At 45.7% G+C, this 27,079-nt stretch overlaps 1 protein-coding gene across 1 annotated transcript in view; it reads left to right on the forward strand.

The window, feature by feature from the left end:
- The first annotated feature begins 6,237 nt into the window (after positions 1 to 6,237).
- The window catches only part of LOC138282903 (uncharacterized), an 80,611-nt gene continuing 59,769 nt past the window's right edge, over positions 6,238 to 27,079 (forward strand). The window contains exon 1 of the mRNA XM_069220919.1: positions 6,238 to 6,930. Within this exon, the coding sequence (XP_069077020.1) occupies positions 6,417 to 6,930 (514 nt within the window). The 5' untranslated portion in view covers positions 6,238 to 6,416. The remainder of the gene's footprint in view (positions 6,931 to 27,079) is intronic.

Here is a 27,079-nt window from a genome sequence, read left to right on the forward strand (position 1 = left end):
AGCTCCACAAGCTATTTGACTCTCTACCTGACACAGAAGATCGGATGGATTTTGATGCTGTGGTTACAGCGATAAAAAAGTATTTTGATCCTCAACTGAATCCCGACCAGGAGAGGTTCAAGCTGCGACAGGCCCAGCAGACTGAGACGGAGTTGGTGGACATGTTCTACGCAAGACTGTGAAAACTGGCCAAAACATGCGTAGGACTGAACCAGCATGAAGAAATAAGGGCACAGATAATTCAAGGGTGCTGGTCAAACCTATTGTGAAAACTGATCATGCGGCAGCCGGGGATATCCCTCAACGAGATCCTCATCCTTGCGGGCTCAAATGAATTATCCACTGTACGTGCGGATGCCATGGCTGTGGTAAGAGGACAGACCATGGCGGCCGCACCATCATCAAGAACCATGACTGTCAAAGACAAACAAGTAGACGCCATTCAGACTTGCCCAAGCCCAGGACGACAACCCAGCACTCCCAGACATGGCGAAGAGGCCTGTGGCAGCTGTGGGTATGAATACAAGACTCCAGGCAACTGTCCTGCAAACTGCAAAGAATGTAACAAATGTGGGAAGGCGAATCACTTTGCGAAAGTGTGCAGGATGGGGAAAGGCAAGCCATGAGTTCTCAGAGGGAAGACAGAAGCAGTCAAGCACATAGAAAAAGAAGTACATGCAATCCAAGCACAAGAAGACACAAAACCACTGATGTATGATGAAGAAGAAGAGGAAGACGTGTTTGTCATATCATTCACAGGAGGAAGGCAGCATAAACGACAGCCACCCCCCATGAGTACGGTCAAGATCAACAACACCCAGGCCACGGAACTCATCGACACAGGGGCATCAGTCAATTATAGCACCCAAGCCAAATTTTACATGGTGAAAGGAGATCGTGGCACTTTGCTGGGGTGCCATACAGCAGAAGACCTTGAGCTAGTATTTTTTGCACAACAAGTGTACGAGTCATATGCCAAGTCCATCCTTCAGGATTTGTCCCAGATATTCACCGGGCTGGGAAAACTCAGGGGGAAGCAGGTGAAGGTGCATATCGACGGAACTGTGACACCGGTAGCACTGAGGCATAGAAGCGTGCCTTTTCATCTGCGCCCAGCTGTGGAGAAGGAACTACTGACGCTGGAAAACTAAGGTGTGATTGAGAAAGTGGATGGGCCCACACCCTGGGTCTCATCACTGGTGATCGCGCCGAAGCCAAAACAGCCAGGGGCTATCCGCCTCTGCGTGGATATGCACTTACCCAATCGGGCGATCAAGTGGGAACGCCCCATCACACCCACGATGGACGACATCATTGCGGACCGCAGTGGTGCATGGTGGTTCTCGAAGTTGGATCTCAATTCGGGCTATCACCAACTGGAACTGGAGCCCGACAGTAGGAATATCACCACCATCTCCACACACGTTGGACTCCGACGGTTCAAACGGCTCAATTTCAGAGTCTCATCTGCAGCAGAAGTCTTCCAGAATGCCATCCGAGAGACACTGTCCGGACTGGCGGGAGTAATTAACCCCAAGTGATGACATTCTGATTAACTTGGAGACGAAGGAAGAGCATCACCTCCGCCTTAAAGGAACAAGTGTGCCTTTTATCGCTCATCCATTGATTTTTTTCGGATACATCTTCTCGAAAGATGGGCTACAGGTAGATCCAAAGAAAGTGGAAGCCATCCGCCAAGCAACAACTCCACAAAATGCCACAGAAGTCAGGAGTTTCCTGGGGATGGCCACTTACTGTGGCAGGTTCATTCCCCAACTAGCCACGATGGCTGAGCCGCTACGACAATTGACAAAGGTCAATCATAGATGAGAATTGATTGCTGAAGCAGACAGAGCCTTCCAGGACATCAAAGGAGCACTGCTAGATAAAGTAACCATGGCGTAATTCCACCCAGAGAAAAGGACGGAAGTGGTGGTGAATGAAAGCCCAGTAGGGCTGGGAGCAGTCCTCATGCAAGAACAGAGCCCCCAAGAATGGACCCCAGTTGCATATGCCAGCAGAGCTCTGTCAGCAGTAGAGCTGCGGTATGCCCAGGTGGAATGAGAGGCACTGGCTATCAGATCGGCGTGCAAACACTTCCATCTTTATCTGTATGGCCAAGAATTCCATGTCATCACAGACCACATGCCGCTCATATCTCTGTTCACTAGCTCAATGAGATTAGCTCCCCCAAGAATAGAGAGGTGGGCAGTCCTGTTACAGCTGTACCGCTTCACAGTCATCTACCACCCAGGAGCAAGTAACTCCGCAGATTATTTGTCGAGGCATCCACAGACGACTTCCAGTGGGACTTTGGAGAACGAAGATGAAGAAAAGATGGAAAGCTTCGTCAACTTGTTAATCCAGGCAGCGTGTCTGGTAGCCTTGACCATGGCAGAACTGGCGGAGGAGTCGAACAAGGACCGTGTCATCACCCGGGCGAAGGAGGCCATGGGGCAAAATAAGTGGAAGCATTTCCTGGAAGGACTGAAAGCATACGATTCAGAAGAAAGGGTAGCAATGCAAGGATTGTGGAAAGTCCGGGAAGAGTTGTCTGTCGGGGGCGATGGTCTTCTGCTACGGGGTCAGAAGATAGTAATTCCCCACAGTCTGTGGGACCAAGTGGTGAAATTAGCTCATCAAGGCCATCAAGGAGCAGCAAAAACAAAAGCGAGACTGCGAGCGAAAGTATGGTTCCCAGCCATGGACACAAGAGTAGACGCTTTTGTGGGGAACTGCCACTCGTGTATCATAACATCTATCGACCCTCCCATCACACCCCTGGTCAAAAGTGAGCATGGATTTTGGGAGTTTTCCAGATGGCAAGCTCACAGTGGTATTGGTTGACTCATTCACAAAATTCCCTGTAGTAGAAACGGTGTTATCCACCTCGTTCGAGAACCTGAGGCCGGTGCTGGAGAGAGCCTTTGCCACATTTGGCCTTCCGGAGAAAATCCGCACTGATAATGGGTACCCATTCCAAGGGCAAGACTTTAAGACCTTTTTAGATGAACTAGCTATACCCCATCATAAAATAACGCCATACTGGCCACGGGCCAATGGCGACGTGGAAAGGTTTATGCGCACTTTGAATCGAGCATTGAGAATCGTAGAAAGGAGCGATGCTCTCGAATGTAGTCTCCAATTCCTGCGGGCCTATCGGCAAACACCACACAGCACCCCGGGGTGTGCTCCCGCCGCCCTGCTATTCAAAGTTGCCCCGCGTGACTGCATCCCAGCACGAGCTTGCTGGGGGCCGACAGCACTGGATGTGGCCGTCACGCAACAACGGCGAAAACAAGTCAACGACCGGGCCACGGCCCAAAGACGAACTCAATCCCAGAGCTTTCAGGTGGGTGACAAGGTGGTGGTGAGAAACCGACGACTAGGACTCCGTTTGAACCTGAGGTGTGGAGAGTGGTGCAAACCCAAGGGTCCATGGTGACCGCCCGAGGTGGTGACAGACAGGTGACAAGAAACATTTCGCATTTCAAATGAGCGGGTGTGCCAGCGGAAGACTATCCAGAAACCGAAGAAGAAGATACCGTTCGAGAAGCTGATGAAGGAGTCAACGAGGGGTCAGTAGACCAAGCGACACCCAGCCGGGCAGTACCCTAGCCAGCCGAAAAAGACCCAGAGATGAGGTTGAGTAGTCAGAGTGAGAGGTATCATCTTCTGCCCAACCCGGCTCCGAGTCAGCGGCTTTGTGATTATGCATGCTAAGAGACACTGCAGTATAAGGTGACGTGTGCCAGGCATGGATGACGACTCGAAGAGACTGTGAGCTGTGTTGTCTACAACTGAGTTAGCTGGAGCTTGGCCGGCCATCGTGATGGCCCGGATACGAGATGCGCAAAGAACGTTTATCAACTCGTAGATATACCTCGGTCTATCTCTCTTTCTCTTTTCCCCCTTGCTATACTTTTCTATCTATCCCCCTTTACACCCCTCTGGCCCTGTTGGTTACTCCTTCCCATACACTCATATCTCTAGCCCGTTTTGACCTATTCTTCTGTCTCTATTGGTTATGCTTATTTTGCTGTGACAGTCGTAGTTGCGACTAGTTCATTCTGTTGGTTGTGCTGTGAAATAAAATCCTGGAGGGATGTAGAGAGCCACTCAAGCTCTATAATACTTTGTAGCCCGAAAAGTTGCGAAGGCGGGCTTCGGGCGGAAGGTAATAAACGAGGGGAGCTGCGACCCGGGAGTCTTCCCTCAGTGTTGGTGCAAACAACAGCGTCCGCGAGTCTCTCTGTTGCCGCACCACGCTCACGTTTTACAGCCCTCACTATACCAAGATATCTTAAGGATCCCTGGTCCTGAGGGACCTCTCAAACTACAAATTCTCCTTGCCCGGGAACCCCTTTGTTGTGTCCTGAGACAGAGGGGTCTGTCATTCTTGTAATACTCGGTTTTGTGGCCATAGAAAAACTGATGCTAGGAAGCCTAAAAGCTTCTCTGTTTCACTTAAGTCTAGTGGCTTAAGGCAGACCATGTCTCTTTGCGTTTATTTCTTCAATGCTTGAATTACTTGCAAATGTTCTATGCATACTTTTTGCAGTATTAACTGTGAATATCCTGATGATAAATGCTGCCCACAGAGTATAAAACGGACAGCCATGTCCCTCCCCTTGTTCTTTATTCCCTGGCCTTTCTTTCCAGGTTTTCCTAGAGATGACTACTCAAGATTACCTAGCAGAGATGGCCGTTCGGTGGTGTCACTGGCTCAGTGCATGTTGGTGGTGGCTACTACACTGCATTCTGTGAAGAAGGCAAGGGATGGTATTTCTAGAAATCCCTCTAAATCTCTGCTGATTGCCTGAACTTTGAACATTTCTATGATGCATACATTAGGGTAGGCAGTGGGTATGATAACTGAACTTGGGACTTCCTCACCACCCAGCGTATGGAACTCCATTTTGGACACAGACTATCAAGGACCCTGAGGTTATGAACGTGAAGCAGAGTGCTGTTTTTTTCCTCCTGTCTATGAGCAAGCTCTGCTGGCCCGTTGCTGATGACTTTGCTTGTGTGGAAGCCTCCAGCCAACACAAGTAGTCCCGAGATGCAGATGCAGCGCCTTAAAACTGTGCACTCCTAACCAAAGGCGTTCGGAGGGCTGTCTAAAAAAACATACTGGCTTATTTACAAGCCCCTTGCACCACAAGGCAATCCTCTGCAGTGCGCCACATTTACAAACTGGCATAATGGGGCCATGGCGCTGGTTTGTAAAGCCTTGCACCACATTATACCTATGCAAGGTCTAATGTATGCAAGGTGGGCATTCCCCTGTTAGAAGCCACGCAGAACTGGCAGAGTGAAATCTACAAGATTTCACCGCGGCGTTCGGTCCCTTCACTGTGTCAAAAATTTAAAGTCTGCTTAGAGCAGGCATTAAACTGATGCAGGGCTTTTTCCTAAGGGGGGCCCCATTGCATTGCTAGAGTAGCGTCATTTTTTTACGCTAGTCCAGCAATGCGTCACTTTAGTGCCATAGATGTATCAGAATTTTGGACGCACCTGAGGAAACGTGCACAACGGCGCTACCATGGTGTCATTAGGGGAGCGCAGGGCAATGCAAGAAATCTGACGCATCGGAGCTGATGTGTCAGATTCTTGTAAATGAGGCCCATACTGCTCTAAGCCATCTGTTAAAGATACAAAATGGATATCATGTACAGAATTTGTTAGAAAATAATCAACAATTTGCCCCGTTTAAGTATTTAATCATGTAATAATTTGATACTTAAAAGCTTGTCTCTTCCCTTATCCTTTTTCTCTTTTTCCTTATAAAACTCATACTATTTTACATTTTAGTCTGTGTTACTTGCAGACATGACAACATGTTAGAAGAGGAAAGGGGGAGATTTAAAAAATTAATCGGGAGAATGTGTTTCCCCCATTGTCTTTTATTGAAGGAGAGGTAATTGCAGGTGGAAGACAGCCAGGAGAAAGCCATTTTTAGCTACAAAAATCGGGAGGATCCCGCCTAAAACGGGTAAAATTGGCATGTATGTATTTGTGTTTTCCGAATTAAAAAACATGTTAATTGCTGTAATTTCATTCAAAAGGCATTCCTCAGTGCTCATGAGGAAGCGGCGCCCAAAGTAAATCCACAGAAAGGTAAAAGAGAGTTGACACCATGGCTGCCTATATCCGGGAGTTGCCAAGATAGATTTGTAAATAAACAAGCTTTTTGAAAATGGTTACTAAGGAGCTATTAAGGCCAGCAATTGTATAACAACCTCAGGGCGACTGAGCAACAGAAGCTGCAGTCAACAGCACCAGAGCACGGCCAACAAAAGCCTCTAGCTGCAGTTGAACATATTATCAAATTTCCAAGTTTTAACATCAACAGGGACGAGGAGCATTGCATTCATCTAGAGAAGATCACACCGCAGTCATCCCAACCTACAATGTGGACCACGAGAGAGCCTGCCTACTTCATGAAAGGAGGAGCGTCGAACGCAGTCACGAGATCACATTCGAAGAGGAACATAAGACCACCTTTTTGTGGAGAACCATATTTCCCCAAATCTGTTTTCATGACGGAACCCCGTTTGCCAGCCATGAGCAGCCCCCTCTGCGTCCGTCGGACCCGTGTCCCGACGAACTCTGCTGTCTGCGGTAGGTCAGGCCGCTTCCAAGACCTGCTCCCGGATGTCTGCTCCGCAGTTTGGTTATCAGCAAAATGTCCCCAGTTTACCGGAGAGGAAGTGGAGCAAAAACTCCAACGTGGGGACATTTACCGAGGCGTGGTGCCGCGTCAGAGTCAAAAACCGCAGAGCGATGACTACGATCTTCCAGAAACCCCAGATGAACAAAGTCGTCACTGGGGACCTAAAAATCAACGTAAAAGCTTCGCGCCCGACAGACCTTCAGAGCTTTTTTTCTCCCACATAAGTCACCTTCAAGACCATCTGGTTTCAGGTGATTTTAAATATATGTTACATAAACATTTTGATCTCTCTATTAAAAAAAATTGCAACAATGGGAGAAACATACAATTAACTATCAGTAGTAATGTTTTTTTTAGAAAAATGAACAGTACGGATGACTGTTTTCATATGTTATATTTCACAAACTGTTTTTGGTTTCAAAAGGCTGGAGTTCACGATTAGTAAAACGAAGTTTCAGTTTACATTGCAATACTATATTCTTGTATCGGCTATGTGTGTTTATAGTATTCATGAGAGGGTGTGATGTAAGGTTCAAAGCTGCTGACGTTGGATGCAGGGGCACCAGGTTCGGGTCCAGGCTCAACATCCTGTGGTTTGGGGCAAATCACCTAATCGCTCCCGGGCTAGCAAGAAATGAAAGATACCTTGTGAAATGTAGACGGATGCTCATGTAAAGCCTCCAATACATATGGGTTGAGTTCCAGCTGTATAAAAACCTCAAAAAATCGTATGGGCAATGCCAATAGGTCTGGTTTTAAAGGAATGCTGTATGGTAATGTGAAGCATTACTAGTAAAATAGCATGGGAATAAATATATATTTGTGTGGAAGCAAAGAACTGTAGAATAATATTGGTATAGGTTGAAACATCAGGTAACAGCTGCTCAGTCAAGACCGACTTAAACATCCATGTAGGTTTATGACTGCCCTCCTCCCCGCTAGGCTGGTGCCAAAGAAAAACAACATAAATTATCTAGTTATCTAAGACACCTTAATAGCACTCCAATGCCATGTATGTTCCCCTGAGGGTAAATAAAATGATCTCAGCTGTGGAGGGTAAGTTTGTGGAAGCACACAACATCTGACCATTCAAAACATGTACCCCTGGCTCCCAACATATGGGTGGAGCCAACGCCCCTCTAGTTGAAGCTCACATAATTGGCTGGAGACAAATGCCTTGTCAAGCCAGACCATAAAAAGTTTAAAGAGGGTACAGTCTTCTCCAACAAGTAGCTCAGGGCTACCGGTGCTCATCAGCTACATATAAGTAGCTCACTTGTATGCAGCTTAGCCCACTATATTAGAAACTTTTCTTTGACAGAATTAACACATGTATGCCAAATCAAAAAGTCTCTATGTGAGACGAAAATGTGTATATTTTCAGGACTCATAAGTTAATGTTTTCAGAAAAATGAATGACTTTCCAACATATATTTGAAGCTGATATTTGAGTGATAAATCATATGGTGCCAGTGAAACTTATTAGTAAAATTATTTCCTAGGTGCCAGGGGCACCGAAGCAATTGCTGTCATGTATTACCCATGATGCACTAGGGTGACCGATGCTGGTACATTTGCATACGACAACCATTAACGTATGTTATGCTGTGCTGTTCTAGGTTGGAAAGGCAAATCTTGTCAACCCTCTGCCAGATTTTTGCTCACTTTGCATACCTGTCTTTTTTGTGCTATCTTTCTCAAACATGAGCACTCCGACTCACACATTCACATCTTATGGTGGTACTCCCTTCTGGAAGTCAATTAGGCATTGCTTGAGTTCTACAGATTGGTCCCTGTGGTGAGCACTGGTACTCATCTTTAGAGACAAGGATTTATTTTTTTATTCTCAGACTTTGACCTAGAGCAAAGGAAAGAAATGTAGAAAAAGGGACAAGGAGTCAGAGAACAGTAAGGACAAAGGATCAGGATTTTAAGGATCAGGACCCAGGATTTAAAAAAAACTGCAAGAGTGACTTAAAGAGACAAGAAGTGTAGGGTGCTGAAAGAGTCAAGAGATGGAATGAAAACTAGGAAGCCCTAGAATTAGGGGTAGCACAGATTAGTTATTGTTGCCTCTCACTTGCCCTTTGATGCCCCTGGCACTACCCTTGTCATTGGGTTGTGAGGGCAGTGGCAGGAATAAAACAAAATAAATTAAACATGACCGTACATTCTGTGTTTATAGATTTTGTAGTTTGCAGTTCTTGAATTTCACTAACAATTCAGCAGCAAATAGAAGGTTGATGGGCTAAGGGTAATATGAAATTTCAACCCTGTGATGTCATTGGTGGTCAAAGGATGTGTGATGTCACTTCTGTTAGTTTGGGCATTTTGGTGAGATCTAAGTCCATGCCATCTCTACACTCACACTTTTTCACTATTTAATACAGTCCAGAAATGCTTATCACTCAATGGACCCATCAACCCCGACAAAGCACATAGACGGTGATGCCTGTCACTTTCAGGTCAACCGAGATAGTGGCAAGTGCTAGTTATACACAGAATGTCAGCAGTCACAATAATTTAAGAATATTTAGACTAATTTGTTCTTCAGAAATACTGGGCCTTAAAACAAAATACCTTCATGATGTAGATTTAACAAATTGTAAGGAACTCTTAGAATCCACTCTGTATTAAATTTGTTTTGTAGTTAACATTGTTAAGTAGAGTAGGTAACACAATGTCAGAGGTTTTTTAGGTTTTCCCTGTACCAAAATTCTTAACATGAATAACATCTGTGCAAATTACAAGGGGAGGCAGAATACAAATATACTTTGAAGCAGCTATCATCAAGGTCAGGCAAAGAATAGGTGACTGCATGCTTAATTCTGAAAGATAGTGTAATTGAGCATACAAATTATGAAGCGCGTTTCAAAGTGTCCAAGCAGCTTTAGGTGAAAAAGTCACAAACAAATACTGATCTGATGAATCACATAATGTTAATTAACATTATATCACTTAATATAATAGAACAATAGACGCTCTGCAATTCTGGTTAGTTCAGAGTTTCCATTGAAAATCCATTTGAAATTATTGTCTACAGACTGCTTCAGCTGTTGGACAAGGACTTTTGCTGCCAGACAACACACACACTACACAACACACAATACTCAACATTCACTCACACATACATTATACATAAACATACATGCAAATACATATACAGAAACATACCTTGATCATCCTCTTTCAGTCATTGGCCATAGTAGTTCAGCTGGCTCAGACATTGGCTAAAAGGGATGGCCATCAGTGTTGGTATAAGTCTACTGCATTTTGCAGATGTTAACGTCCTAAAAATAGTACCTCTCAACACTGGCTGCCCCCTGTTGTCTATTGCTCTTTGGTGAGCTTATTTCCCCACTCATCTCATTTGGCTCCCCAGGTGAGGGTTTGCGAGGGCAGATTCTGCTGCAGTGTGCAGCCACTCCTTCTCGTTAATCCTGTTGTATCCTTTTAACTGATGCCAGTGCTTTGTTTCTGTAAAGAACGAGGCATAGAGAGGAACGACAGGTCCTCCGCTATGGCAGAGGAGCGTCACTCCCCCGCGAGCAGCAGCAGCTGCAAGCCTTTAACAACGAAACAGTAATAAAGGGACGGTGCCATGGGGCTGATGGGGACGAGGGGAGTGCACTGTGCCCTCCCATCAGTACGCATGTATGTTTGTCCGTCTGTCTCGGACCAGCCAAACGCACATGCACACTGTGCTCTCTCCAGCCTGGCATTGTGTTGCCGGGCTGGAGAGAGCAGGCACAAGCTTCCAGTCTGCCTGGGAGCGCCCTGGCAAGGCAATCCAGCCAATCCTAACGCTGCTCTGAGCAGCCTCAGGATTGGCTGCAGAGCAGGCTGGGAGCCTGTGCTTGCAGTGACAGCGGAAAGAGGAGCAGCGCGTCAGCAGAGCAGGTACATTTTTATTTATTTATTTATTCAATGTTTTTGCCCCCCCTCTGTGCGCCGCCTGCCCCTCTAGAGCACAGCGAGCCACGACTGATAGAGAGTCACCAGAATTAAATAAACAAGTACAATATGTGCAACTTTCACTGCAGTAAAAGGGAAATCCTTTTATGCAAGATGGTTGTAGCACCAATTGCAATGTTGTGGTGATTTTCAGTGCAGAGAGTCAACCTGCAATACAGAGGCAGTGGAGCGGTTTTAGATCATCCCAGGTCACTGCAGTAGTAAAAAGTAAGCAGTGTTTGGTTGCAGAAGGATTCTTTTGGTGGGCAAAAAATAATAGACTAGATTGCGGGCAAGCATAATTACTGGTGGCAAAGACTGATTCAAGCAATCTACCCACCCCTTTTATGCATTCCTTTTCTAAGGGGCTCTCCATGGCCATGAGACACAAACTGTCATGGGCACAATGGGCAAATGTGCCTACTTTTTATGTCCCTCTGGTGCTTTGGTATTATAGACAGGGCTGGAGATGCTTGTGCAGCCCCTTCTGTAAAACAGATTACGACATTGCACAAAAAGCACTGGTGCAATCTCGGGGGAGCTTTCTCTCATTTGCATAGGTGCATGGACCCATTTAAGTGAGGAAACATATGTATGGTAGACATGGGCACACAGGAAAATAAGTTTTCATGGAGCACACTGACTGTGCCACACAGAGGTGGTGCACAATTAGTATGCTTCTCTGGCTCACCCTGCCAGCAGCTAGTCCTCCTTTGTCTCACTGTCTGGGAGGGATACACAAAGGCCAACTGCACCTGGTCACATGGCCCAGGACAGAGGCTGTGGGAACAAAATAGTTAGGACATGAAAATGCTAACTTTACTAAAGTTTCAGATTTTTGACTTATAGTCCAACTTTACAATTAAAGAGGGCTTTAAATTACAAATTATTTGAGTGAAAACCTGACATTCTACTTCTCCCCATCAAAATGTATAATTTATTAAATGTAATAATAAGGGTAACCCTATGTTTTCTAATGGGAGAGATAGGCCTTACAGTAGTGAAAAAACTATTTAGGAGTTTTTCACTATGAGGACATATAAAACAGAAATACACATGTCCTACTTTTTAAATACAATGCACCCTGCCCAATGGGCTGCTTAGGGCCTACATTACGGATGACTTATGAGTATTAAAAAGGAAGGCTTAGGCCGGTTTTATTTTGCCAGGTTGAAATGGCAGTTTAAAGCTGCACTACAGGCTGCAGTGGAAGGTCTGAAGCATGTTTTAAATGGTTAGTTTAAGTGGTGGCACAATGAGTGCTGCAGGCCCACTAGCCACATTTAATTTAAAGGCCCTGGATACATGTGGTACCAGTTACAAAGAGCGTGCATGTAAATTAAATGTGCTAATTAGGTGTAAGGTTATTGTACTATGTTTTAGGGAGAGACACATGCAATTTAGGCATGGTTAGCATTGGCAAAGTGCAGAGGGTCCTAAAGTAAACAACCATAAGTTGAGTAATACCAGCAAGGTGAATGCAAATCATTTGGGGGACTACCACCCAAGGGTGTCATGTCTAACATGTGCCCCCCAAGCTGAAAGTATGGAGAACTATCCACCCTCATGGGAGCTCTCATCACTAAGAAGAACCTTGTGAGACCATCAGCATTGGAGGGGTCAGTCCCAGCATGATGTTCCACCACAAAGTCCATTCCCTGTAGGGAGATGTACCACCTCAACAGTTTGGGATTATCTCCCATCATTTGCATGAGCAACCATAAGAGTCTGCGGTCTGTCTGAACCCAGAAGTGAGTCCCAACTTATTCAGTGCCCTGACCACTGCACATTGTTGCATTTCTATGACACTCCATCGCAGTTCATTGAGAAGTAGCCTCTTGCTGATGGAGACCACAAGTTGTTGTAGACCCTCTTCATTTAGCTGTGACAGCATCATCCCCAGGCAGGGGCATCTGAGGTGTCTGTTTGGACGATACATTCCTTAGAGAAGTTGGACACCAGGAGCATTGGTGCTGTTCACATGGTCTCCTTCAAGGTGTTGAAGTCTTTTGGGCACACCTCTGTCCAGATCACCTTCTTGGGCTGCTTTTTTGAAGTCAGCTCAGTCAAGCTGGCAACAATGGTGCTGTAACCCTTGGCAAATCTCCTGTAGTAGCTGGTGAGGCCCAGGAATGCTCTCACCTCTTTCTGGGTTTTGGGTGGGCTCCCAAGTCAGGATGGTCTGAATTTTGGATGAACGAGCAGCACTTTGCCCCCACAGTCTTGGTGACCCACAAAGACCATGGAACCCGGCCTTCTGTAGGACCTGAAACACTGGGTCAGGGGCTCCTCTCAGCTAGAACTAAAGACTGCAATGTCATCCAAGTAGATGGCACTGAAGTCCTCCAACCCTGCCATGACCCAGTTGACCAGTCTCTAGAAGTGGCAGGGGCTTTCTCTAATCCAAAGGGCATCCCCCTGAACTGAAAGTGGCCCTCTGGGTTGGAGAATGCAGACCTCTCCTTGCCCTCCTCGGTTAGGGCAATCTGGCAGTAGCCTGATGTCAAATGAAAGGCGCTCAGGAACTTGGCAGCCCACAGCTGATCAATGAGGTAATTAGCTCGAGGGATGGGGTGTGCATCAGTCTTGGTTAATTACAGAACTGTACTTCTGTGGGAGGAGTAGGTGGGGTGACCTTGGGTACCAGCTTTTCCTGTGGCTCTTGGAATGCTCAATTACCACTTGTTCTATAGCTATTTTAGCCGTATTTTAAACATGTTATTTTAGCAAACTAAGCCTGCTGTTGTGCACTTTAGCCCAGTTACATTTCATTCAGCATAAATTTATTTTCGAGCATTAGCCACATTTGCGGTGTTGTTGTATTTCTTCTATCTGTTCCTTCACCTAGGAAAGCATCATGTTCTTAGCATTTCACTTTGTGCTTTCCTCAAGTCTGCAGTCAGATAGGGTTGCTGGCAAAAGTGGTACGCTGGGTCTCCAACATTTACACTCCTATGTGGGGACCCTTTCTTAGATTCTTAGAATGTCAGCAGTTTATTATAAAAACACTCCTTTGTCCCATACAAGTTAGAGGGAGATTGCAGCCAGATGACCACAATTGCAGCTGATTGCCTTGCTACAGCTGCGTGCTTAGACTGCCGAACCCCTGGCCTTCATGGGGACGGTGTCTCTCTAGACTACAGGCTTCCTTTCTCAAGAATGAGGGATGTCTTCCCAGGGGTGAAACCTGAAGGGCAAATTAGGCTTATTATGCTGTGTTCTTACATAGTTTAATTATATGGATTATATATCCCTCTAGTGACAGTATGGTGGGAATATGTTTGTGTTTCACTCTCCTTGTCACAATCTTGCTTTTATTGTGTTTTATCATCCTAGTTATTGCAATACATGCCATTTTATCTAAGATGCAGTTATTTCAATAAATCCTTATTGAACCATATTCTGCCTCTGTTGTCTTTGCCTTTGTGAGACTAATGTAACTGAGAGAAAGGGACTAGATCTGATCGACCATGATTCCTCTGAGGAGTCTTTCTTGTCATGCGCCCGGTTGCCACAATCATCCCTGCCCTCGGACAGGGATGAGGTGCTGCTAGTTAGCCGAAAAACCTGGATTAGGCTGACTGGCGTCACATGGTCTGGAATTGTACTTAGTACCCCACAGTGTATGTGATTCTGCCGGCCAAATCCAGTAGCCTCATTAGGATAATAAGAACCTACAGGACATGGCTCCACCAACGTTTGGTCAGGCACTAATTTTCGGATCCTCCTAAGTATCTCAGTCTCACTAAAGTCTAAAGACACCTCAATACTATATACGGAGACATCCGTGGTATTGAGGATTTCCTCCTCAGTTAGATAGATAGTACCTATCCAACGCTGTAGGTTGTTCAAGGTTGAACCGTAAAAGGATCAATCCCCAGTTGGTGTCTGTTAGAAATTGGGTTTTTGGTTGGCAGTCAGGTTACCCGATGTCCAAGCAAGAACCCTCACTCTAGTCAGGGTAAGTCACACACAATCCAAATTATCCTGTGCCCACCCTCTGGTAGCTTGGCACTGAGCAGTCAGCCTTAACTTAGAAGGCAATGTGTAAAGTATTTGTGCAATAAATCATACAATAACACAATAAAGCACCACAAAAATACACCACACAGTGTTTAGAAAAATATATAATATTTATCTGAGTATTTGTAGGTCAAAATGATAAAAGATGCAATATGAAATTGTAAAGATGTCACTGAAAAGTGATATAAAGTGTCTTAAGCCTTTAAAAAGCAAACAAAGTCTCTTTCAAGCACAAAGTACCTGGTTTGGAGTGGAAAATCTCCGCAGAGGGCCGCAGAGGAGGAGATATGTGGAAAAATGGTGTGTGCGTCGGTTTCGCCCCTTCACACACAGACTTGCGTTGTTATTTTTCATGCGGGGAAGTCGTGCGTCATTTTCCGGCGCGCGGACAGTCTCCTTCTGTGGTTCGCAGGATTACCAGATGTCCCGGGGTCTGTGCTTGGAATCCTGAGCTTGTTATCTGGCTGTGTGTCGTTCCGGTGGGATGTGCGTGGAATCTTCTCCCTCACGGCAGGCGTTGCGTCGATTTACTCTCTGGAAGTTGGGTGGCGTTGTCCAGGCGAGGCTGTGCGTCGAAGTTCCGGTTGCACCGCAGGCGTCGCGTCGAGCGGCGTCTTTCCGAATCGGCGTGCAGTGAATTTTTCACCGCGGAGCAAGCTGTGCATCGAATTTTTCGGCGCACAAGGAGTCCAGTTGAAAAAGAGAAGTCTTTTTGGTCCTGAGACTTCAGGGAACAGGAGGCAAGCTCTATCCAAGCCCTTGGAGAGCACTTCTGCAGCAAGGCAAGAGTTCAGCAAGGCAGCAGGGCAACAGCAAGGCAGCAGTCCTTTGTAGAAAGCAGTCAGGTGAGTCCTTTAGGCAGCCAGGCAGTTCTTCTTGACAGGATGCAGGTTCTGGTTCAGGTTTCTTCTCCAGCAAGTGACTGAGGTGGTATGGCAGAGGCCCTGTTTTATACCCAAATGTGCCTTTGAAGTGGGAGAGACTTCAAAGAGTGGCTAAGAAGTGCACCAGGTCCCCTTTCAGTTCAATTCTGTCTGCCAGGGTCCCAGTAGGGGGTGTGGCAGTCCTTTGTGTGAGAGCAGGCCCTCCACCCTCCCAGCCCAGGAAGACCCATTCAAAATGCAGATGTATGCAAGTGAGGCTGAATATCCTGTGTGTGTCTGAGTGAATGCACAAGGAGCTGTCAACTAAACCCAGCCAGACGTGGATTGTAAGGCACAGAAGGATTTAAGTGCACAGAAATGCTCACTTTCTAAAAGTGGCATTTCTAGAATAGAAATATTAAATCCAACTTCACCAGTCAGCAGGATTTTGTATTACCATTCTGGCCATACTAAATATGACCTTCCTACTCCTTTCCGATCTGCAGCTACCACTTCAATAATGTATGAGGGCAGCCCCAATGTTAGCCTATGAAGGGAGCAGGCCTGATAGTAGTGTAAAAACGAATTTAGGAGTTTTACAGTACCAGGACATTTAAACTACACAGATACATGTCCTGCCTTTCACCCACACAGCACCCTGCTCTAGGGGTTACCTAGGGCACACATTAGCGGTGACTTATATGTGGAGAAAGGGGAGGTTTAGGCTTGGCAAGTACTTTTAAATGCCAAGTCGAGGTGACAGTGAAACTGCACACACAGGCCTTGCAATGGCAGGCCTGAGACAAGGTAAAGGGGCTACTTAAGTGGGTGGCACAACCAGTGCTCCAGGCCCACTAGTAGCATTTAATCTACAGGCCCTAGGCACATATAGTGCACATTACTAGGGACTTATAAGTAAATTAAATAGTCCAATCAGGTATGATCCAAGGTTACCATGTTTAGAGGGAGAGAGCATATGCACTTTAGCACGGTTTAGCAGTGGTAAAGTGCGCAGAGTCTAAAAACCAGCAAAAATGAGGTCAGAAAAAGAGAAGGAGGAAGGCAAAAAGTCTGGGGATAACCCTGCAGAAGGTCCATTTCCAACAGTGTCCTTATTTCTGAACAAACACTTTTATCATTAACATGGCAAATCCGCAACGGGTAGCAATTGCAGTAAAAATGCGTCCGCCCCTCACTGCACGCTTATTGGCAAATGGCCTAACGGCCCAGGGGGGTCAAGTCACATTTTTTGTTGAGGCTCATCCAGCCTATAGAACAGAAACATTTTATTTTTGGAGCACGTTTCCAGCAGTTGATGGGAACTCAAACAAATGTCATCACTATACACCTGCAAACAAACCAGCACAATACACAGCTTATGCATATTTAGAAATACCTTTATCTAATCAAGACCATAATTATTAGCTTGATGGCGCCCTATCACATACAGTATTTTACGTTAGGTTAGGTTCTCTGAGCAATGACGGCCCAACCTGACCTTTATTGGCCACATATACACCACATACTGATGCAGCAACCTTAGCAGTAGCTGAGGTTTGCTGTTTATATGCAGAGCTCACTGGAATATACAGACGGTTAGTACAGTTTGGAATGCAAACATTAAATACTAACCCAGCATGTGCTGCCCCAGCGCAACCACATGCAGTTACACCAGGAATTATTCCTGCAACTGTACATTAAATCATGGGTAAAGCACCCACCAAGCGGGTGGAAATTCTGTTTTGGTTAGCTCAAAAAATAAATGCGCTGTAAGCATTCTTTCCCCATACGGATCCTCAGGACAAACATAGAATCCTCACTCTGCGCTTGCCATTTGGGATGGTTCTCGCAGTAGTTAATTGCCACACATTGGGCATAGTATTTGCCAATCTCTATACTATCGCACATTGTACACCAACACTTGCCAACCTTCTGGAGGTGTTAAAACAAATTCAAGATGAATATCTGGCTGCCACAGCCCTAGACTTGAAGATCCCAGCAAACTATTGTGACCTCTGCTGCACTGTCTAGCAATGGTAGTGCCCACTTCCTGTTCTTCAGTAAAGCTCTCTTCCTGAGTGGCATGTTGTATTGCAACAGCTGCCACCTTTTTCTTTTTGAACTGGGGCTTTTGTTGGGGAACTTTCCCTTGTTTCCTAACAGAAACGTCAGACGAGCGTTGATCTTCAAGAGCATCTGGAGGTGAAAGCAAGTGATGACTTCTTACAGGTTGAGACTGTGGACATGTGTGTCTCCATACTCGGCAGGGTGCATAAAGTAACTATACAGTTGGAGGGAGACATTGAACGCACAATCAACGCTATCTTTTGGGACCCCGTCGTCACTATTTAAGATATTTTACTGGCGAAAAAGATTGGCTACCAGAATTTGTCCATGATCTCCCATATGGAGAAGAGATTATTGAAAAATCTTTCTCGCCCCTTGTTCCCGGAAAGCTCATAGAAATACACTCCATTGACTGGGCAGTGGCGCACGCACCTGGGTTATACTGCAGCCGCGTAGGTTGGGATAAAGATTCCCCCTATCATTTAATACCAATTAAATCCCAACCTCAACTGCAATATCCAATAAAACATGAAGCTAAAGCAACTGTGAGGGATATCCTCAAACAATTAGAGTACCAGAGAGTAATTGAACCCTGTGTCTCACCAATGAATAATCCATTGATCCCTTTCGCTAAACCCGACCATTCCTACAGAATAGTTTTAGACTATAGACAGTTAAACAGTCACACACGCACATTTGCCACACAAAGTGCACACAGCATAGCACCTATCAACAATTTAGTGCACAAAAAATACAAAACAACCCTGGATATATCCAAGTGTTATTCTGCCAAAATATAGCGCCTGAAAGTAGGCACTTAACAAGTTTTAGCGCTTTAGACTCTCAGAAAAAATTCTGCCGACTTCCACAAGGGTACAAGAACATTCCAAGTCTGTTTCCAGTTTGTGTTACATCTATTTTACACGACATTGACCCTGAGGTGTTGTCATACGTGAATGATATCTACCTTACGAATGACGACCTCATGCAACATATTGTCAGGGCTACATTTCCACAGGGTCTGTATGAAGCTCAACAGGGCCCACCTCCAGATACCTCCAAATCAGAATGCTCTTATAGCACAGAATTTTGGAGTGATCTGATGAGAGGAAGGGTGTGGGATGGGATCAGCAGGGAAGAAGATCTGAGAAAACAAAGGGTCACAGGAAAACAATACAAAGCACGTTATCAATTCTGCACAGACTTGAACTGCAGTCTAGCGTAAGAGTTTCAGATTACTTTTAATTTTGGGTTACAGTATGGAAAGATGATTGAGAAAATGAAAAGGCATCAGGACTTTCAGCAGTGGGTTTTTTCGAGCCTTTCCCTAATAAACATGCAATTGGTTGTCTAATGATACCTTCTTTAATGTAATATATATGCCACAACATTTACCCACTTGCGCTATGCTTGGATCATAAGCATCATAAGTCAGCAATAAAATTCTTCACCTTGTAATCCTATTTATCATGTTTATAAAACTCTTGACTTCAGAGTTAGTTGCAGGCTAAACAATATTTTCATAAGAATTCAGTGTGCTTTTAATTGTATGAAAACATTCTGCCTGGAAGATGCTGAACTCAGAGTGACCCTGTAATAAAGATTAATGAGCAAGATGACTGCAGCTGATAACAGGAGAGACGCCACACAAAAGCTGCGATGACAGCTGCCTGAATGGGTTGAGGAAAATAGCCTTAGAATGGGTTGAGGAAAATACCCTTAGGAATGCCTTCACCGAAATGAGAGCAAACTGGACTGCCACCAGGGAGCCCCAGAACAATAATGAGCATTGTTTGCTGGGCGGGCCTGTTTTATACTAGGTGCCACGCACAAGATGGTGGCTGTACAGCCTGCTGAGAATTGTAGTCCCTTTCAGACTACTACAATGAAGCAGCACAACACTAGCAAACAGCTATATAGAGGAACAAACATGTATTTAACATTCAAGACATGCCATATAATACCATAAAATATCTCATAGGGTAATAACACAGTTTAATAAGAAAATGAACAACGAGAGCACCAGTTAGCTTTGCAGGCGGCCTTGTGAGCTTTCCCACAAGATGGTTTGGCACACAATGGTAACAATGAGCGCACAGGTAACTTAGCTGGGACGGGCCCTAGATCGCGCACCAACCGTGTTCTGACACATATAAGACGGGTAGCCCACATTTTTGTAGGATTTGCCGAATTCAGCTACAAATTTAACTTCCGAAAAACAAAAATAGCCTTCCTTAGTGTCCTGGTCCTGGGATACAAATTATCAGATGAAGGCAAGAGCTTTGCGCCCCAATTTTTGAAACAATGAGCACAATTACATCCTCCAAACACAATAAAAAAGCTCCAGTCTTTATTGGGCTTTTTACATTTTGGCAGAACATACATTCCATACTAGGCACAACGCATTAAACCATTATATGACTTAATACGTCCTGACTTTACCAGCAAATACTGGACAGTCGAACACACATGCGTTCTTTGAGCGTTACAAAAAGACATGCTTGAAGCAAAACACCTACATACAAAGGACGACAAAAAACATTTGGCCATCAAAGTAAGTGCTGGTGCCATTGGTTTCACTTATGCAACATTGAATGAGGGTGAGACCGTCCCAATAGCATACAAAACACATTTGTACTCTACAGCAGAGAAACACTTTTCTCCCAGTTCTGTTCAGATGGCTGTCATCAAAGAGAAACCACTGGCCCAGGGGAAACACATTTATTGTTGTAGCCCCCATTCCCGCCCTAGAGGCTGTTACTAAAGCTAGCATTCCTAACGCTAAAACATTACATCCACGTTGGATGTAATGATCAATATTTCTAACGGCCACTGATGTTGACTATATTTTTGACTCAGAATTACAAACCCATGAGTTTTTGCACTATGAACTTGAATATCCAGTTCCAGCAAACACATTGCCTACTGAACAATATCAAATAATTTTGTACACTGACAGTTCAGCCCAACCAGCTATAGGCACTAAACATCAATATTCCGCCGCTTGCGCAGTCGTGAGTGGATACATAAAAGATGGCAAGTTCCATCCATAACATATGTATAAGTAGTGTTAGAACTGGGGTCTTTGGTTGGCAGTCAGGTTACCCCCTGCCAAGCAAGGCCCACACTTAAGTCAGGGTAAAGGAGAATCACACTCAGTTAACCTCCGCTCACCCCCTTGGTAGCTTGTCACGAGCAGGCAGGCTTAACTTCAGAAGCAATGTGTAAAGTATTTGTACGAACACATCCAGTAATGCAGTGAACCACTACAAAATGACACAGTACAGGTTTAGAAACATAAGTAATATTTATCTAAACAAAATAATATCAAAACGATAAAAACCCAAATGCCCAAGTCAATATATGAATTTTTTAAAGAACAAGAGTCTTAGGGACACATGTAGCAACAATCAGAATTGTGACCCGCAAATTGCGCGTCAGTGCGACTCTCAATTTGCGAGTTGCAATTCTGAATGTTGGATGGTGTCCCTGACACCATCTGCGATTCTCAAGGGGGTCGCAAATGCTCACCTTATGAATAATCATGAGGTGGGTCGCAATTTGCGACCACCTTGCGAATGGCGGCCCTCACAGGGCTGGTGGCATGCTGCGGACAGCAGACCACCATGTCTCTGACTGCTTTTTAATAAAGCAGTTTTATTTTTTTGTAATGCAGCCCGTTTCCCTTAAGGGAAAATGAGATGCATTACAAAAATAAAAAATGAAATAATTTATTTCATTTTTTCAGAGCAGGCAGTGGTCCATAGGACCACTGCCTGCTCTGAAAAAATGTTTACAGTGCCATTCACAACGGGAGGAGGTCCCATGGGGACCCTTTCCCTTTTGCGAATGGGTTACCACCCATTTGAAAAGGGTGCAAAATGCGATTGGTTTGCGACCACGTTCGCGGTCACAAACCAATCCTACATTGCACTGCTACTCGCAATTAGGAAGGGAACACCCCCTTCCTAATTGCGACTCGCAAACCCGTTTTGCGATTCGGTAACCAGGTTACCGAATTGCAAAACGGGGTTTTTGCATTGCGATGTGCTTTTTGCACGTCGCAATCAGCAAAATTTGCTGTTTGCGACGTGCAAAAAGCTTGCTACATCTGGCCCCATGTCTTTAGAGAACAGTGAGAATGCTGTTGTTACACAAAGTACATGGTTAGCGTCAAAAATAAAGCCGCAGGGGCGAGTGTTCATCGGAAAAGTCAACAATGCGTCAATTCCTTACTCGCAAGTGAGGCTGTGCTTTGTTTCCTTCTCCGGTCCGGTCTGCGATGCGTCATTTTTCTCCCTTGCAAGAGAGCGAATAGTCGATTTCTGGACAGTGCACCTCGGATCCACGCAGTCAGGTTGAGCTGGACGCCCAGGGACGATGCGTGGCAAAATCCAGTTGCACGGTGTTAGAAAACTGCACTGCGTGGGGCTTGCCTCATTATCAGCCTCTGTAAGCAGGTGTTCTGCGTCGTTGCTCCAGCCACAATGCGTCGATCTCCCATCCGCAATGCAGGTGGAGCATTGATTTCAGCTGCGAAGCCGGCAGCGCGTCGTTTATCAGCCGTGTCGTGGAAGGTGCGTCGTAAATTTCCCCGCACGGCGTTCTGTGCGTGGATTTTCAGTTCTTGTCTGCCAGCTTCACCTCTCAAGGGCCCAGGGACTGGATAGCACACCACTTGGCAGGGCAGGTGTCTCAGCAGAGAGGCCAGGCGCTGGCAGGGGAAGTCTTTGATGGCTCTGAGACTTCAACAACAGGAGGCAAGTTCAGTTCAATACCTTGGAGACTCTTCTCAAGCAGAAATGCACAACAAAGTCCAGTCTTTGTCACTTTTCTCAGGCAGAAGCAGCAACTGCAGGATAGCCCAACAAAGCACAGGCAGGGGCAGCACTTCACCTCAGCTCTTCTCCTTGGCAGAGGTTCCCCTTGAATCCAGAAGTGATCTAATCTTCAGGCATTTTGGGTCCACTACTTATACCCCTTTCTGCCTTTGGAGTAGGCAAACTCTTGTTTGTAAGATCCTGCCTTGCCTAGGTCAGGCCCCAGACACATACCAGGGGGTCGGAGACTGCATTGTGTGAGTGCAGGCACAGCCCTTTCAGGTGTGAGTGAGCACTCCTCCCCTCCCTCCCAACACAGATGGCTCATCAGGATATGTAGTCCACACCAGGCTCCCTTTGTGTCACTGTCTAGAGGAGAGATGCAAACAGCCCAACTGTCAAACTGACCAGACAGGGAATCCACAAACAAGCAGAGTCCCAGAATGGTTTATGCAAGAAAATGCCTACTTTCTAAAAGTGGTATTTTCAAACCCACAATCTAAAAACAACCTTTACTAAATGATGTAGTTTTAAATTGTGAGTTCAGAGACACCAAACTCCTTATTCCGATCTGCTCCCAAAGAGAATCTGCACTTTAATAATATTTAAAGGCAGCCCCCATGTTAACCTATGCAAGAGATAGGCCTTGCAACAGTGAAAAACGAATTTGGCAGTATTTCACTGTCAGGATATGTAAAACACATAAGTACATGTCCCATGTTTAACAAACAGTGCACCCTACCCATGGGGCTACCTAGGGCCTACCTTTGGGGTTCCTTACATGTATAAAAAGGGAAGGTTTAGGCCTGGCAAGTTGGTACACTTGCCAGGTTGAATTGGCAGGTTAACCCTGCACACACAGACACTGCAGTGGTAGGTCTGAGCCATGTTTACAGGGCTACTCATGTGGGTGGCACAACCAGTGCTGCAGATCCACTAGTAGCATTTGATTTACAGCCCCTGGGCACCTCTTGTGCACTGTACAAGGCTTTACTAGTAACTCAAATATGTCAATCATGGAAAGCCAATTACACATACATTTTACGTAGGAGCACTTGCACTTTAGCACTGGATAGCAGTGGTAAAGTGCCCAGAGTATCAAAAGCAGCAAAACAGAGTCCAGCAAACATCAACAACCTGGGAAACAGAGGCAAAAAGTGAGGAGAGACCACGCCAAAGATGCCAAGTCTTACACGCAGACCTTAAGGGACTGCACTGCACAATTTGCAGAGCTCAGGCTCTGGTGATGGCACTGGAACATACGGATCCTCAACAGCTGACACTAATTGTCTATGATTTGTATTATTGTGTCCAGCCCTTTAATGAATATCTGCATTACTGGCACCAGAATGGGTTCAGAGATTCAAAAGGAAACACTATTAAACACAGACTTCTGTGGGGGAAAGTAGCGGATCTGAAGGAAACGCTACCTAATGTCCATGCTGTACATAGACTAGGACATCAGCGTTTTGGAATGCATGTTGCAGGCAACACTTTGGCTGATGAAGCCGCCAAATCAGCAGTAGCTATGGCTTCTGTTACTGCAGTAACTCGTTCTACAACAAAATTGGATGTTGAAACACTGGCAGCTGTGAAAGCTTCAGCTGATGGCACGCCATTACTAAAATCATATCTGCTAAATATTCCTACTGCATATCATGCCTCAATACCACCCTAGCAGTAATACCAGGGGTGGGTAATCGTGTGATTCCCAACAAAGATCAAAGCAGCGCATGAAGGAGTTGCTTCTGCCTATGCTGGTGTGGTGGCTACCATATCATTGTTACAAGCACATTACTGGTGGCCAGGTCTCTACAAACCGACCAAGCAGTATGTCTTATGTTGTGACACCTCCCACGGTCAAACGCTCACCGCAGACACTCCTCCTAATTTCAAACAAACCGTTACAATGTATGTACTTGGATCAGTGTGGACCCCTAACACCTCATAGTGCATACAAATACATTTTAGTCGCTGTTGACTCATGCTCCAGATTTCTATGGGTTTGGCCACAACGCTCAGCTGACGCTCTAACTGTTATTAAAGATTTGCAAGTCTTTATTGGCAAATATGCTGTTGCGGCTTTCCACTTGGACCAGGGCCCTTCTTTTGCCTCAAGGGCTTTCAAGGATGCCATGGCTTTGTTAGGGGTCCAACTGCATTACTCATCTTCATTTCATCCCAAGGGAAATATTGTCATGGAGCGACAAAACTGAGATTTAAAGTAACCCTTAACAGCAAGAGTATTAAGCATGGGTTGTAGTTGGCTTACACACCTGTTTGGAGTCCAGAGAGCACCTAACAATCTGCCCAGAAGGTCCCTGGGGGGCGTACTTCATACGAATGCCTGTTCGGAACACAAATGTATGTTCCAGACCTTGAGGGTCCTGGTGCGGAGGCAGCAGATACACCTTTTGACATAAATTAATATTTCACTGTCTTGCCGGACTTACAACAGTTCCGAGATGACAACGCATCTGCCACTACTGCTTTCTTGGGAATAAGGGATGTACCACATAACACCCACCAGCTGGATTCTAAAAGTTGAGGATCTAGTATGAGAAAAGATTGCTGTGAAAAAGGAGTTTGGTCCTCTTATCGTGCACCGGTTCCAGTCCTGGAAATACACGGTACCAGAACTGTCATTCTACCACCGTTGCCTGGTTCTAAGGAAAATCACTTCGTCCCCATTGACAATGTCAAGCTACACCATATGGCCAAGAGCATAGTGGCCTCGGACCTTTCGCAGTGTGGTTTGAGGCGGTTAATGTGCAGGACCCTTACATCCACCATATAGGTGACCTCCCCCTTGTGCTCCTTTACCTCATATGCTGTAGCCCACTAGTCATGCAAGTCCCAGGGCTCCATCCCCATATCTTGTGAGCATGTTGAAACTCAACTAGAGTGACCTTTTGGTAATACCAGAGTTTCAAGCTTTCCTGGCTGTCTGCTAAATTCTCAGTTGCGGTCTTCCAAAACTGCTTCATCTGTGATCTTAGAGCCAACATGTAGCTGAGTACATCCTGGGCAGGTTCCTCACCTCTCTTTACAAGGTTGAGAGGCCCTCTGACAGTCTGGCCATACAGAAGCTCAAAGGGGCTGAAACAGACTCCCTACTGAGTCACCGCCCTCTAAACAAACAGCAGGAATAGCAAAAGGATGTCCCACTTCTGCCTCAGGGGCTCTGATAGGAGCTTGATCATGCCTGTCAGGATCTTGGTGGATATCTCAACAGGCTTATTGATTTGGGGATGATAAGGACAGGAGAACTTGTAGGGTACCCCACACTCATCCCACATTGAATTCATGTATGCAAACGTAAAGTTGGTGCCTTGGTCAGACACCACTTCCTTAGAGAAACCCACTTGAGTAAAGATCTCCATCAGTGCCCTGGCCACAGCGGGCACAGTCACTGTTCTTAGAGAAATAGCTTATGGGTACCAGATGGCATAGTCCACCGAGAGCAGGACCAACCTTTTGCACAAGGCTGTCTTGGGGTCCAAAGTCCCACAATATCAACAGACACCCTTTCAAAGTAGGTACCAACCACAGGAAGGTGAGCCAAGGAGCTTTCGGATTTCCCCTTGCCTTCCTACTAGCTTGGGAGGTAGGACAGGACCTAAAAACATATCTGAAGACTTTCTCACATGGTGCCAATAAAGTGGGTCACCAGCCGTTCAAAGGTCTTGGTCTGCCCCAGATGTCCTGCCAGGGACACCTCATGAGCCAGTCCCAATAGAAAGGCCCTGTAGTGCTAGGGGACTTGCTATACAACAGGTAATTCTCTCAATAGATGAGTTGAGCATCAGTGTGTCTCCATTTGCCTGGGCTTTGGCCTGACAACAAACACCTTTGAGAGTACGGCACTTCTTCAGTTTGTCAACCGGCTAGTTCAGGTACATCTCCCAGTGCAGAAGTGACTTCCCCTGTTGATTCCTGAACTTCCCCTTCAGGTTCTGCTTCTGCCTGAATCATGGGAATCTCTAGGGTGGGTTTCCCATGCCCTCTGCTCCTCCTCATCTTGGCAGGCGCAGTCAGGCACACCCACTCAGGTAATGCTAATGTTTCCAAGTGTTACCAGAGTTCCACCTCCTTCTAGATGGTGTGCTCCATATCATTACCCAACAAACAGTCCACAGGCATAGCTGGACTCACAGCTACCTTCAAGGAACCTGAGACCCCTTCCCCCCAATTCAAAGGAAACCAGAGGCACTGTGTAGTAACTCTTGTGGTTGTCAGCAGTAACTACCTAAAGTGCTAGATTAAGAAGTACCTGCTCTAAGGACCCCAGATGATATCTGTTTTACCCTCTGCCCATATTTCTTAGTTTTACTTAGTTTTACTAGGCTTGTGAGTCTTTGGAACTTTCTCTCTGCCTCCCAGGGACACTAAGGTGACCTCTGCACTATCCGCGTACTAACTGGGACGACCTCCTCTCAGCGCATTAACCTCGCCATCCCCACGGCCTGCCCACCAGTAGGGAGGCTACTGCATTTTTGAGAAGTTAGTGTCACCCTTTGACTGAACCAGTACAAAAGCTTTCCACCTGGACTTGTTAAAATCCAAACTTTCGCTATGTGGCTGCTTTATTATCAATCTAAGAACAACAGATATAACTTTGATATCAAAAGCAACCATTTATTCTCCAACCAAAATATTTAGGGCCTGATTCA

This window comes from Pleurodeles waltl, chromosome 1_1 (genome assembly GCF_031143425.1).
Source record: "Pleurodeles waltl isolate 20211129_DDA chromosome 1_1, aPleWal1.hap1.20221129, whole genome shotgun sequence".
NCBI lineage: Eukaryota > Metazoa > Chordata > Amphibia > Caudata > Salamandridae > Pleurodeles > Pleurodeles waltl.